We start from the raw sequence: 13,905 nt of genomic DNA on the forward strand, positions 1-13,905 counted from the left end.
TCTCTTAGGACCAAGATCATGAACAAGATCTTTACGTGTCCAAGAAACAAGAATTTTGTTACCTTTAGGATCTCTCTTGATAAGTAGGGCCAGTCCTTCATCAATCCATTATCTTCCTCTTGCTTTGTTGCTCGTTCTCTAGCATAACCCCCACGTGTACTCGCACTTCTTGTCAATGTAGGTTTGTCTTTTTGTACACTGAAGGCAGTTTCCACTCTAGGCAATCCTTCATTTTGTTTCATCCATAATTTAGATGTTTGTAACCTTGCAAGAAGAGTCTCTCTTGTAATTTAGGTGTGCAGGGAATAACTTCTTCAATCATTTATGCCTTTTGAGAAAAACAAGGTGCCAAAGTCTTCAAGATCTTCCATACAATTTCATCTTTTGTCTTTGTTCCTCCACAACTTTAAATTCCAATAACAATTTCTGATATTCTACCAAAGTAACCTCTTATAGTTTCATCTTCTTGCATTTTAGCATCTTGAAACATACATATCCAACTTTGCAATCTAGCCTTCTTAGCATGTTCATCACCATCAAATATTTTTTGTAAAGCAATTTAAATTTCATGTGCAAGATTTAAAGATTTTACCTCTGCAAATTCTAATTCAAGAAGAGCTGACAACAATGCTTCTTTGGCAAGCATATTCTACATGAATAGATCTTTTTCACTTTGTTCACACGAGTCAAGTTTATCTTCACCTATCACAGTCTTCTTGTTCAATGCAACCTGCCAAAATTTCAGACCCATGCACAACAAGTGAGTCTTCATCTTCTCCATCCAGCTGCCATAATTAATTTCATCAAACTTCGGACTTTCTTTCTTGAAATAAGCCATGGATCTCCTCAAGCTGCTAAACTTTTCCTTCAATGGCTTGATGCTTTGATACCAATTATTAGAAAGTAAAGTCCACCAAGATAACTAGGGAAACCCTTGATCAGAGGGAAAACCCTAGTGGGAATGATGCCCACAAGATGATGTACTAATATAAAAGTTCCTTGTGAAATGACAAATTTCCTTAGGAGGCAATGAAATACAATCAGTACATATGAGTCCTTGTTAGGAGACTTTGAATCTCTATCACGAGATTTCAACCTGTTATGAGTTGTGCCAACCCTGTTAGAAGTTGAAAGGAGGACAATTGAACCCACTGTTCAAATAGCCTCAGAGTGTCTTCACTAAAATTTTTTTAGGATATAATATCCAAGTTCTGACCTGACTAGACAACAACTTTGCCAATACAGTTCCTTTCAAGCTCACAATATATCCTTAACATCAATCTCTGTTCTAATTAAACATACTTCACATCCAAAGTTTGCATAACACAATGATCTCACTCATGATTTACCACAAGGAAATGACCTTTCCTTTATACCAAGTTCTAAAACAACTACTAAGTTGCCTTGAGGCTTTCTCAATTTACAATGAATAATAGAGAACATCTCTGGGATATAACAATACATGTTACCTTACACTTAATATTTCCCATAATGATTTTATCAATAGTCGGCTCAAACTGCACATCTGATTTTGCCATCTTGAACATAGCATCTTGAAAATGTCTCTACCCATCTTTTAAGCTCGCTTAACCAAATTCCATCTCTGCTAAAACATACAGCTGATTTAGATAGCACCTGCTTTCCAAAAACTCTCTCTGAAAGCTACCTCCAAAAACATCACATAACTCTAGCATATCTTCATATTTCTTTCTATGCTCATAACTATAGCATTTGTACACATCATTGAATGTTTTCCCAAGAGTGCAAAACCCAACTCATTGACCGTTGACCACGCCAAATATTTCTTCCTCTACAACTTTGTCAATATTCACAAAACATTGTATATGTTGACATCAATGAAAAACACTGTCATGAAGGCAACACATATGCATAGAAAGATCTCTCCAGCAATGCTAGCATACTCCCCCATAGGAATACCATCAACACTCATGCTAACATATTTAGTATTTTCCAAAAATATGTTCCATGTGGGGTTATATTATTTATTAAACTAGAATAATAAAAACAACTAAGAAAGAACCAAAAGATATGAATTTAATGCATGTTGTCATGGAATAATTGATTTAAAAAAATTTATTGCCACCACCATGAGTTAGTCTAAGATAATCTCTCTAAAGAATGAGAGAAAACTTGTATTAACTTAAAGTTGCCAAATTATATAATCAAATCATACAAAGAAAACATATAATTGCTTGTAGGCAAGCAAATTTAGGAAGGGCAGACTGTCATAAGCCGATCTTGGTCCATAGTGATAGACATATCTTAACACACACACACATATATATATATATATATGTTAGTGTAAATAATTAATTGTTATTAAACTTTACTTAAATTTACTTTGGTTAAATGCATTATTTTATTATTTATCATATAGACACCTAGAAGTATGCATAATTAGATGAGTTGTCTTGTTGACTAAGTTGTCATGTAGACAACACAGTTGTTCGCACTCTAATTGAGCACATGGTGTCTACAACATCTCTTTACGAGATACACCTATGTAAGCTTATCCTCTCATCATCGCACTAACTTCTGTGCTCAATGGAGGATAATCCACTCTTGGTGGACATGTGCTTAGTTGTGAGGCTTATCACTTTGCTAACTCCTAGTCATTCTAGATGCCTTTATATACAGGCACTTCTAGTGTGTATGTACACATATGATATTCTCATTATTGTTATTTTGACCATACATTATTGGTCCATATTGTGCTAATGCTTGAGCTTGTTGATCTTGGTGTTATTTTGCCCTAAGGCAAATTCTTACATGGTATCAGAGCAGAGCTTCTCTTCACATAGCCATTGGAGACCATTTTTGCTTCACCTCTCGAAGGGCCACGATTCAAATTCGAAGTATCTGCAACTATTGGGAGTGTCTAGAGCAAAAGCGGACCTGTCCGGAGCGTCAATTCGGTAAGTTTTGACGATAAATTTGCCTACCCTAGGCCATAGTCAAATTTGAGGCAAATTTTTTTGCAAACCATAACCCGAAGGCCCAATTTACGAAATTGGTATGATCTCTTTAAATTTGTGCAATTAATTTTTCAAAATTTTTACATTTTTGCTTTTCAAATTTGCAATTTATTTCCGAAATTCTGCGAAAAATTTGGCCTTTTAGGCTAGTAGGAGAGATTTTTTTTGCAAGACAAGATTGGAGCTTGTTGGTGGAAATTAGATATTGGCATCATATTCAGAAGGTCAAAAAACCTCCAAATCGACTTTTGTTTCATCAAAATTACACATCTAAGGTGAAATCTAGAGTCAATTGATTTTTGGAGGTGCGACGGAGGCAATTCAGGAAAAATAATTGCAGAAGTGATTTTCAAACAGCGATATCTACCTCATACAGACTCTTTTTGCCGAGCAATTTTTTTTGTTTTGGGGTAGAAATTCGTGATCTACACATTGGTGCAGGATGTTTGAGATCTTTGTTCCTGAATTTTCTACAAATCGCAAATTTCGATTTTTGCAACTTCAAAGGCTTAGTTCAGGCTCATCTGGACACATATCCAAGTTTCGTTTTTTTGAAAGTGAATAATTTTTCGTCTACTTTCTAGATATGCAATTAGATTATAGGCTTGTGTGGACAAAAATACCACTTTTAAAAATATGTCTTTTTTTGCATTGTATTGCTTTGATTAAACTTCAAAATTTTTGTATATCTGAGCTACATTGCTAAGTACCAGATTTGAACTCCAAGAGGAGGTTGTAAATAGCAAAATCAGAAGTCCACTTTTATTCATTTTGACAAGTGGCCTATTGTAAATGCACTACATATAAAGTGCCTAAAGCATTCATTTGGGGCGGTTCTTTGATTGAGTGAAAAGGGGGGTGTGTCTTGTGTTCTTGTGTCTCATTGATATTGTGCTCTTTCTTTTGCATTATGGATTCTTTTTCAAAGTTAACACCACATAATTATGCTACTCGGAAACAAAAGATAAAAGAACCACTAGTTGAAAAATGTTTACTAAGTTATGTAACTGGTGCAACAAAGAAACCTAATGATGATGCTGATGAGTCTTGTAAAGAAGACTGGGCATCAAAACAAGAAATGGCCCCAGGAACCTTGTTAAAGAATATCTTAGATCCTGTCAAATATCACATCAGGAACCTTAACAATCTAATAGAAGTTTGGGATAAACTTGAAGCATTGTATGGGATGGTAGATGAAGATATGGCCTACACCATTGAGGACAATCTTCTCAAACTGGATCCTAGGAATTTCAACACCATCAAGCATTATCTTACCCAAGTAGACATGTATAGGGCACAACTTGAGGATTATGGTGAACCCATCAAGGATGGAAAGTTGATCAAACATGTGATGACTCATCTTCCTCTTGAACATGTAGCTTTTGTTTCCAGTTAAAATACTCACAAATTAACAATGGGCAGTGCCTTCACTAAGCCTTCATTCAAGTCATTTTCAAGAATGGTGGTCTTAGAATATGAAAAGTTAGTATGGGAATTATCCAATCTTCAAAGACCAAAGCCTTGGTAGCCAATCAAGGGAATCAAGGTGGTAAAAATTCCAACAAAAAGAAAAAGCAGTGGAAGGCTAAGCCACAAGATGACACACAACTATCTACCTCCTCACATCAATCTTCCTCCACACAACAATCTTCTTCACAACAATGCAAGTCTTTTTCCAGAAACAATAAGAAGGGGAACAACTTCAATAAAAGGGAGAAGAAAACTTGTGCCTATTGTAAGAAGAATAGTCACGATGAACATGAGTGTAAGGATAAGCAGATTGATGAGTTGCTAAACTTAATGAGGAAACATAAAATTGATGTACCAAATGCCTATAAGAATAAGGGATCTTCAACCACTTCAAAAGGTAAGGGACAAGCTTTGGTAGCAAGTACAAACAATTCTGAGGATTGGGTTCTTGATTCGAGAGCTACACATCATATGGGTGCTTCAAGGGAGCATTTTTCCTCTTTGAAACCATCAAATGTACCTTACATCTAGGTGGGAAATGACACTCAAGTGGAAGTTGAAGGAAAAGGAAATGTTGAGTTGGAAAATGGAGTCTTCAAGGATGTTCTTCATGTTCCCAACCTTAGCACCAACCTTCCTTCAATCTACCAAATAACTCACTATGGATGTGGCAACAAAGTGGGGTTCCTTCCTGATTCAGTTGTGGTGAAAAATCTAAAAGATGATTCTGTGGTGGTGATTGGAAAGGCTAATCATGAGACCTAAGTCCACTTCCCTTGCCTTGTTGACCCACTCATATTCACAAAGTAAACTATGGCATGAGAGGTTTGGACATCTCAATTGCCGCTACCTTCAACAACATAGCAACAAGGATATGGTCATTGGTCTACCTCAAGTCAAGTATTCAGAGGGTGTATGTTCAGGTTGTGAAGTAGGCAAGCATCCCGAAGAGAAGTTTGACAAGGGGAAGTCTTGGAGAGCTACTATTGTTCTTGAATTGGTTCATAGTGATGTAGCTGGCCCATTTCCAGTACCATCATTTGGAAAGGCTCGCTATGTTCTCACCTTCATTGATGACTTTTCACGCTACACTCGGGTCTTCTTTCTTGCTAATAAGAGTGAAGTGTTTGATAAGTTTATCACCTTCAAAGCTCAAGTTAAAAAGCAATCAGGAAAAGCTATCAAGATTCTACGAATACATAATGGAAGGGAATATGTGAACTCAAGGCTTATAGACTTTTGTACTCATGAGGGTATTGATCTTCAACATTTAGTTGCATACACACCACAACAAAATGGTGTTGTTGAACAGAAAAATAGAACCCTTAAGGAGATGACCACTTGTATGCTTCAACATAAGTCTCTAGATCAAGTTTTTTGGGGAGAAGCCATGTGTTGTGCCAATTACATCCAAAATAGAAGTCCCCATAAGGCCTTAGATGGAATTACACCTTTTGAGGCTTGGTGTGGTAGAAAACCAAGTGTAAAACACTTTAAAGTTTTTGTTTGTCCAGCATGGGCAAGGATACCTCCACAAATGCGGAAGGCATTGGAACCTCAAAAAAAACCTTGTATATTTGTTGGATATCCTGACCACATTAAGGCATACAAGCTCATGGATCCAGAGATACATGAAATCCTTTTCGAGAGGAGTGTTCACTTTGAAGAAACTTGTCCAAGTTTGGCTTCTTCAACTCCTCCTTCCTCCATGGAAAGTGATGATAGTGACTTGGAAGATGATATTCCTTCAACATTGACTCGCAGGACACCACCTTCGCAAGGTCCACAAACAGCCGAGGATATTCCTTCTTCTTCTTCCACTAGACCTCATTGGGCACAACAAACACTTGATTCAGCAGGTTCATTGGTGGGGAATCCTTCAGATACTAGGAGGACAAGGTCACAACACAAATCATTTCCACATGCATATATTGCCATTGCTTCTGATCCACAGTCATTTAAGGAAGCATCAAGGATTCCTGAATGGGACAAGGCCATAGAGGAAGAATATAACTCATTAATGAAAAACAACACTTGGGACTTAGTTCCTCTTCCTAAGGGAAGAAAGTTGGTTTGGTGTAAGTGGATCTATCAGACCAAGTTTGCAACGGATGGAAGTGTGAATAAATATAAGGCTAGACTTGTTGCCAAAGGTTTCTCACAGGTTCCTAGTATTGACTATACTGAGACCTTTACACCGGTAGCTAAGATGAATTCCATTCATTTGACACTAGCTATTGCTGCAGCTCATGGTTGGGTTGTACATCAGATGGATGTGAAGAGTGCGTTCTTGAATGGTAATCTTCTTGAAGAGATTTATATGGAGCACCCACAGGGTTTCATTCAAGATACTACTTTGGTTTGCAAGTTGAAAAAGTCTATCTATGGTCTTAAGCTGGCTCCTCGGGCTTGGTATGCCAAGATGGATTCCTTCCTACTCTCAGCAGGATTCACCAGGTGTCATTCAGATTCGAATGTCTACATTCTTCAGAGGGATGACTCACACTTGATACTCGTGCTTTATGTCGATGACTTGATCATTACAGAAGCAAATGAAGTCACACAAAATGGAAAGGCAAGGCCTCAGAAACTAGCAGTTGAGGTAGAATTACATAAGTAGAAACAAGAACGTGAGAAAGGGAGGTAATACTAAGGAAAAAGACTGCAGTTAACAATATAACATAGAAAATTAGATAAAGGACCATCAAGAAGTTCATTTATATCTTCAAAATTTGTACTGTTTCCCAATTCAAAAGACTGCTTAGCAAAATTAACAGAAATTCACCTGTATGTAGAACTGCAAATTAGTTATCAAGTAAGTCATATGTTGTCGAACACGCCACATTGGCATTCGCTGTTGTCGACGTTGCTGGGAAACCAATCTGTTTGTGCGATCTTTACGTTCAAGAGCAGAATCTGCATGGTCTTGTTGCATTGCTTCTGCCCATGATTTCTCCAGTTCCAATTGAATCCTCTTTAGACGTATCAAGTACTGAAAGACTTTGCAATATCTGGATCAAAGTTTCATGTTTACTTATACCACATAAATGTTTTCCAACATTGATTACAGCTATCATTAAAAAACCAAACTAAAATATTAAATAAAGTTTCTCACTATAACAGCCTGGCCTAACTAGACAAACAAACAGTTCAAGCATCAATATAGGAAAAGAAATCCCAACTTGGCAAGTACTTCTCGAGTAAAAAGCAGCTGCAGTGGCCAATCAACACTATATTCCAGTACAATACCATCCCAACCATCTAATGATGCACCTGCTGTGGAATTTCCATAGATATTAGACAAGCTAATAGAATTTCCATCAGCACTAGCTTTCAGTCTTGATATATCCCCCTTGGAGGTTGATGCTAAACTTTCTAATAATGGCATCCTACAAAAGGTCACGAAGTTCAAAACATTAACATCTCAGATTGCATATGGCAAATGAAACACTAACAAACTATACATATAAATATTTCTCTCATGTCAATTCATTAACAAACTTATACAAGCAAGCCTACTAAATTTGTGATTAGCAACCAAACTAGATTAACATTGAATCATTTCTATACCTCAATGACACCCTTGTGAAGTATTTATCATCATCTCCAATAGTTTTAACTGCAGCCTGTATTATATTTGTGTCAGAATATTTAAAAGAGGCAAATGAACTGACACATTATTGCGAATTTGAAATGCATATGATAAATCATTGCCAATGTCTGCAATTGGTTTCATAAAATAAAATTCAAAGATATCCAACTAATACATGAGAAATATGATAAAGTTGTAAGAAATACCAATGTACCACACACAACTGGGGGGTTGAATCAGTTGTGAGCAGATTAGAACATCAAACTATCCACTAATAATCCAATATGAAACATTTTTGACAATGCAAAGAACATACCACCATAACACATTACACCAATATTTTGTTCTCATGGAAAACCCGGTTAGGGGAAAACCCCTTGCATGGGTCAAACTCACAAGAGGATGTACTAGCACACATAGGACCCTGTTAACAGTACAATGTGGAATACATATTCAGGCACACAACTTGATCTCATTGTTCTTTTACAACAAGGGAAACAACCTTGCGTGGACAATAAGCCCATTACAATCGGGGCAACAACCCAAACAGTGAACAACAATTCACTGTGGACAACAATCCACTGAGATGAACTGACCCAAAGCATCAACTATGTCAATACAGTTCCTCTGAAAAACAACATTAGATTCCATTCATAGCTCTTCTCTTATCAAGCCTCGCATCTCACCATGGGCGTACCGAATTCACAAATGAGTTCAATTATATATACAAGTCTCAAGCACATACTAGATCAGCTCACTATAGGACCCAATACTAAATTGAATTACATAAACGAATGTGATCCCATAAGTGTCGGCTGGAACAAAAATAGAATCCTTTATAATAATAATCAACATGGTAACACTCCAATTGATAATCCAATAATCAAAACAACACATTTCCTGACTGAGTAGGCCAAGAAATAAATTATTTTTCTCTGTCCAACAACAAAACTGACTCCCACGCAAATAATTCTCAAGCAAACTACAGAAACATCAGAATATGTCTCCATAAAGTATCCTGAATCACAGATCGCAAACCTGTTCTACCAAAACTCCCTGAACCAAAAATCGGGCCACTATCAAAGACAGTTCACCAGTAAATACCAAAAATTACCTGTCTGCATCAAAACCTCTGTAACTCAACCAAAACAGCTCACCACCATATGTGACGGCAAACATAGAATGTAACACTCTGAATATCCATCCATAATGATCGCAAACATACATGAAACAAAATGTGTCACCATTGAACCAATCTATGAATTGAAAAATAATAAATACTCTATCTAATAAACAAATATGTTGACATCAATTTAAAAACATTAATACCAAACATAACCAGCAACAATTCCACTTTCAAACAATCTCTCAACAATCACAATCTCCCCCTTCGACATTGATGGCAACATATGATGTGAAAAATCATCAATGCACAAAGTAACAACTCTCTCTTCCAACATAGCTTTGGTATATATGAATCTCTTTATCCAAACTTTTTTAACATGGTTCTCTCTCCCTCTGACATCAATGGCAAAGGGCCAGCATACCCTTCGCATAGCACAACATACATAAGATCTCAAATTGCACAACTACTCCCCCTAAGGAGCAGCCCCCGAAACATCAAGTCGTAATATAGGATAAATCAATGCAGACTACTGGACTGATGTGCATCAATCAATTCTGAAAAGGAGGGGCCATTGCCCCAAGCATACCTGTGAGATATTCAAAGGCATCCTTCAGCAAGTGTTTTGTGAAGATGTAAACTACTTGTTCCTTAATGGCCAAATACTCCGGGAAAAAGATGCTTGATTGAAATGTGTTTAGTCCTTTAATTCAATACAAGATTCTTTGAAATATTAGTAGCACTTGAATTATCACATGAATAGTAACTGGTTCATCATAAATAACTTTGATATTCTACAACATTTTCTTCATCCAAATAACTTATGTACAATTAATAGCACCACCAGCATATTCAGCTTTGGCAATAGATTGTGAAGTATAATCCTGCTTTTTACTTAACAATGAAGTTCATCTTTTTCCCAAAAAGAATGCTCCTCCAATAGTTCTCTTTCTATCATCAACATTACCTACCCAATCAGCATCGGTGGAAACATAAAGTGCAAAGTCGTTAACTCTATCATACCATAATCCACAATCCACTATTCCTTTCACATATCTAAATATTATTTTGATAGCAACCACATGAATTTCCTTTGGATCGACTTGATATTTGGCAACAATACCAATTATATTAGACATGTTTGGTCTTGTATGAGTTGGATATTGCAAACCTTTGATTATAGATCTATATCTGGTTTGATTAGTTCTTTTAGATTCACCATCCTTTGTCAATCTACAACCTGTAACCATCAATGTTCTAACTGGCTTTGGATCTTCCATCACAAATTTCTTCAATAATTCCTGCACATACTTACTCTGTAATATGAAATTTCTGGCCTCAGTTTGAATAATGTGCAAACCAAGAAAGAACTTCATCTCACCAATCATGGACATCTCAAATTCCTTTTGCATCTTATTAGAATTGTTTGAACTCATCTCATCATCACCTCCAAAAATAATATCAAAGACTTCAACAATCAAAATGTTTTCAGAATCAACCTTCAGGTATAAATTATTGTCTGCAATACCTTTATTGAATCCAAGCTTCAAACAATATGTATCCAACCTTGCATACCAAGCTCTAGGGGCTTGCTTCAATCCATATAAAGCCTTCTTCAATCGGTAAACCATTTTCTTCTATTTGTCAAGAGTAAATACGTTTGGTTGCTCAACATAGACTTCTCCAAGATCTCCATTTAGAAATGTCAACTTAACATACATTTAATATACCATGAAATTCTTATAAGCAGTATAAGAAAGAAATAATCTAACAACTTCAATTCTAGCAACACGAGCAAATGTCTCATCAAAATCCATAACTTCCATTTGTAAACATCCTTTGCAAACCAATCTAGCTTTATCTGTGACAACTTCACCATTTTCAATCGACTTGTTTCAGAAAACCCATTTAGTTCCAATAACATTTTTATCTTTAGGCTTGGGAACACTAAAATCCATGCCTTATTCTTCTCAATCTAATCAAGTTCTTCTTTAATAGCTTGATCCAGTTATCATCTTTGCAAGCTTCATTGATAGTTTTAGGCTCAACTCATGAACACAACAAATATCATTTCTAGCAATCTTCCATCTAGTCATAAATCCCTAATTTCTATCACCAATAATATGATCTTCAGTATTATCATACTTTGGAGTCTTTAGAGCATAATTTTTTTCAACCTCAATACCATTATCAATCTCTTCAACTGAATCTTCTTGGATAGTATTCTAGTTCTGATTTTTCTCTTCCATGATCTGTAATTGATTTTCGTCATCATAATCTAAGTCGTTATTGAATGTCCTTTCTTGTATCTGAAATCTTTCATCAAATTTCATATTAGCACTCTCAACAAGTTTCTTCAATCTCTAATTATAGCATTGGTAGGCTTTGCCTTTACTAGAATAACCAATAAAAATTCCTTCATCACTTCCGGGATCAAACTTTCCTTTCTCATCATCTCTCTTAATGTAACATTTACTTCTGAAAATTCAGAAATATTTAACTGTAGGCACATGTCCATACCATAATTCATAACGCATCTTACCAATACCATGTCAACTAAACTTTGTTAAATGTGTAAACTGCAATAGCAATAGCTTCTCTCAAATACATCTATGGTACTCTTCCTTCCAACATCATAGTCCTGGCAATCTCAAAATGTAATGTCCCCTTTTTGGGAACTAGAAATATTGAAGGCATATTATATATAACCTTAGAATTGACTTGGAGAGTTTGAACTCAATAAGTTAAGGGTCAATTTAATATTACAAAATGGACAAAAGGACACGGAGAGATAAGATGAAATGCCAGGAAGGAAGTCGAAGAGTCACAACTATGGGGTTAAAAGGAGAAGAGACTCTTCCATTTGGGCATGCTTGATTTATCACTCAGTTTCAGTTTTCTCTCTTGTGAGAGTTATTCAAAAAGCTTCAGCTTTCAACTAGTATGAAGACGTAGCCCCTCGTGTCGGCAGACGGTGGACGCAAACCCATTGTTCGAGAGACATCAATTCAAGTGTTTCATTCACGCTTACAGGTTCTTATTCTAGTATTCCAATTTGACTATTAATCTATATTTAAGAATTGGATTTGTAGTGTTGGTTATTGTATTGTTGTTGTATAATGCAATAATGTATTTTAAGAAGTTAAGAGTTTGTTGGGTTTAATATTATTGGTTTGTACGCATTGTTATATGCTTGAATTCCTGAACATTATTTTAAAAAGATGGGTTTATATCTATTAGAAAATCTGTTGTTTATCTTTACTGTTCATAGTACATCTACCTATGGTTTAAATTCTGAATATTGGTTTTGAGCAAATAACTATATATACAACTATTGGGGATGCTCTCTAGTATTTATATTACTAGCTTTTACTATGTAACTTCACATATGTGTGTTCTAAATGTTATTTGGGAAAGAAATCAGCAAATATCCAGCTGGGGAGATTTCACAAGAATTGTTCTATTCCTTTGCTATGGCTATCCCCTTTTGTTGAGGGTTTGGGGGCAGAAATTTGTCTTCTTATTACATGTTCTTCACAATAAGCATTGAATTCTCTAGAAGTAAATTCTCCACAACGATCTGATCTCAAGCATTTCATCTTCATTCCTGTCTTAGTCTCAACTTTAGCTTTGAAAATCTTGAATTTGTCAAAAGCTTCAGATTTTTCCTTCAATAATGCAACCCACATCATTCTAGAATAATCATCAATGAACAAAAAGAAATATCTCTAACAATACCAAGTCCTTGTCTAAGACAAATCACATAGATCTGTATGAACAAAATCTAAAATTCTAGTAGTAGAACATGCCTTGTTTTTTAAAGTATCTCTAGTTTCTTTTCTCATAGTACATTCCTTGCATAATGTGTCATTAAGCTTTATCAACTTTGGCAAATCTCTCACAGTATTAGTAGAAGTGAGTTTCACAATCCTATCAAAATTCATATGCCAAAATCTCTTATGTCACAACCAACTATCATTAATCTTTGCAACCAAACATCTATTCTCTCATGCATTCAAATGAAAAGCATTACCTCTAGTCTTTGTTCCAGATGAAATCTCAATTCCTAAATCAATTGTCATAGTGCACATTCCATCTTTGAATTGTAAGTTGTAACATTCGTCAACTAACTGTCCAACACAGATTTTCTTTAGTCCATCAACAAATAAAACATAATTTGTATTATTCTTACCATCAAGAGTAATTGAATCTCATTCATGCTTCTTCTTAGTCAAGGTAACAAGAGTTCTCTCTTCAACTACAGGAGTTTCATCTTTTATAGCAATAAAAACAGTCTCATCTTTACCATTTCCAAATTCATTATCAGTAGCACCTTCACTAGCAGCATAATAACATTTTGTCTAATATCTAGGCTTAAACTTTCTAGGATTATGTTTAGGAATTATTTCCGGACATATAAATGACCAATCTTATTACATGCAAAGCATTTCAAAGGCAACTTTCCTTCATACTTAACTTCACCTCTCGGTAATCTTCTAACAATCATAGCTTCTAATTTATCTTGCTTTCTTTCCTCTTCCTCAATTTCTTCCCATTCTTTAGCATATCTACCAAATCTTGCAGAACTAATAGAACTTGTAGAAACATCGTGATCAATCTTATTCTTTCCTCTAGATATTGTAGCTTTAAATGCCAATTCTATCTTAGATAAAGCATTTCCTAATTTATTCATTTCAAAGTCAGATAACTTACCAACCAATGAT

At 35.6% G+C, this 13,905-nt stretch overlaps 1 protein-coding gene across 2 annotated transcripts in view; it reads right to left on the reverse strand.

Annotated features, from left to right (window-relative positions):
• GCP4 (GAMMA-TUBULIN COMPLEX PROTEIN 4) overlaps positions 1-13,905 on the reverse strand; it is a 220,743-nt gene that overhangs the window by 41,043 nt on the left and 165,795 nt on the right. For both annotated transcript variants that reach the window (XR_016356680.1, XM_089803100.1), the window contains exons 10-12: positions 8,037-8,092; positions 7,649-7,855; positions 7,252-7,477 (exon numbers count right to left, since the gene is read on the reverse strand). Coding sequence is in view for 1 of the 2 variants with exons in the window: in XM_089803100.1 (XP_089659226.1) it covers positions 7,252-7,477; positions 7,649-7,855; positions 8,037-8,092 (489 nt within the window). In the remaining variant the exon portion in view is untranslated. The remainder of the gene's footprint in view (positions 1-7,251; positions 7,478-7,648; positions 7,856-8,036; positions 8,093-13,905) is intronic.

The sequence above is a fragment of the Cupressus sempervirens genome, chromosome 10 (assembly GCF_028749045.1).
Source record: "Cupressus sempervirens isolate cs-2001-9-10 chromosome 10, ASM2874904v1, whole genome shotgun sequence".
Classification (NCBI taxonomy): domain Eukaryota; kingdom Viridiplantae; phylum Streptophyta; class Pinopsida; order Cupressales; family Cupressaceae; genus Cupressus; species Cupressus sempervirens.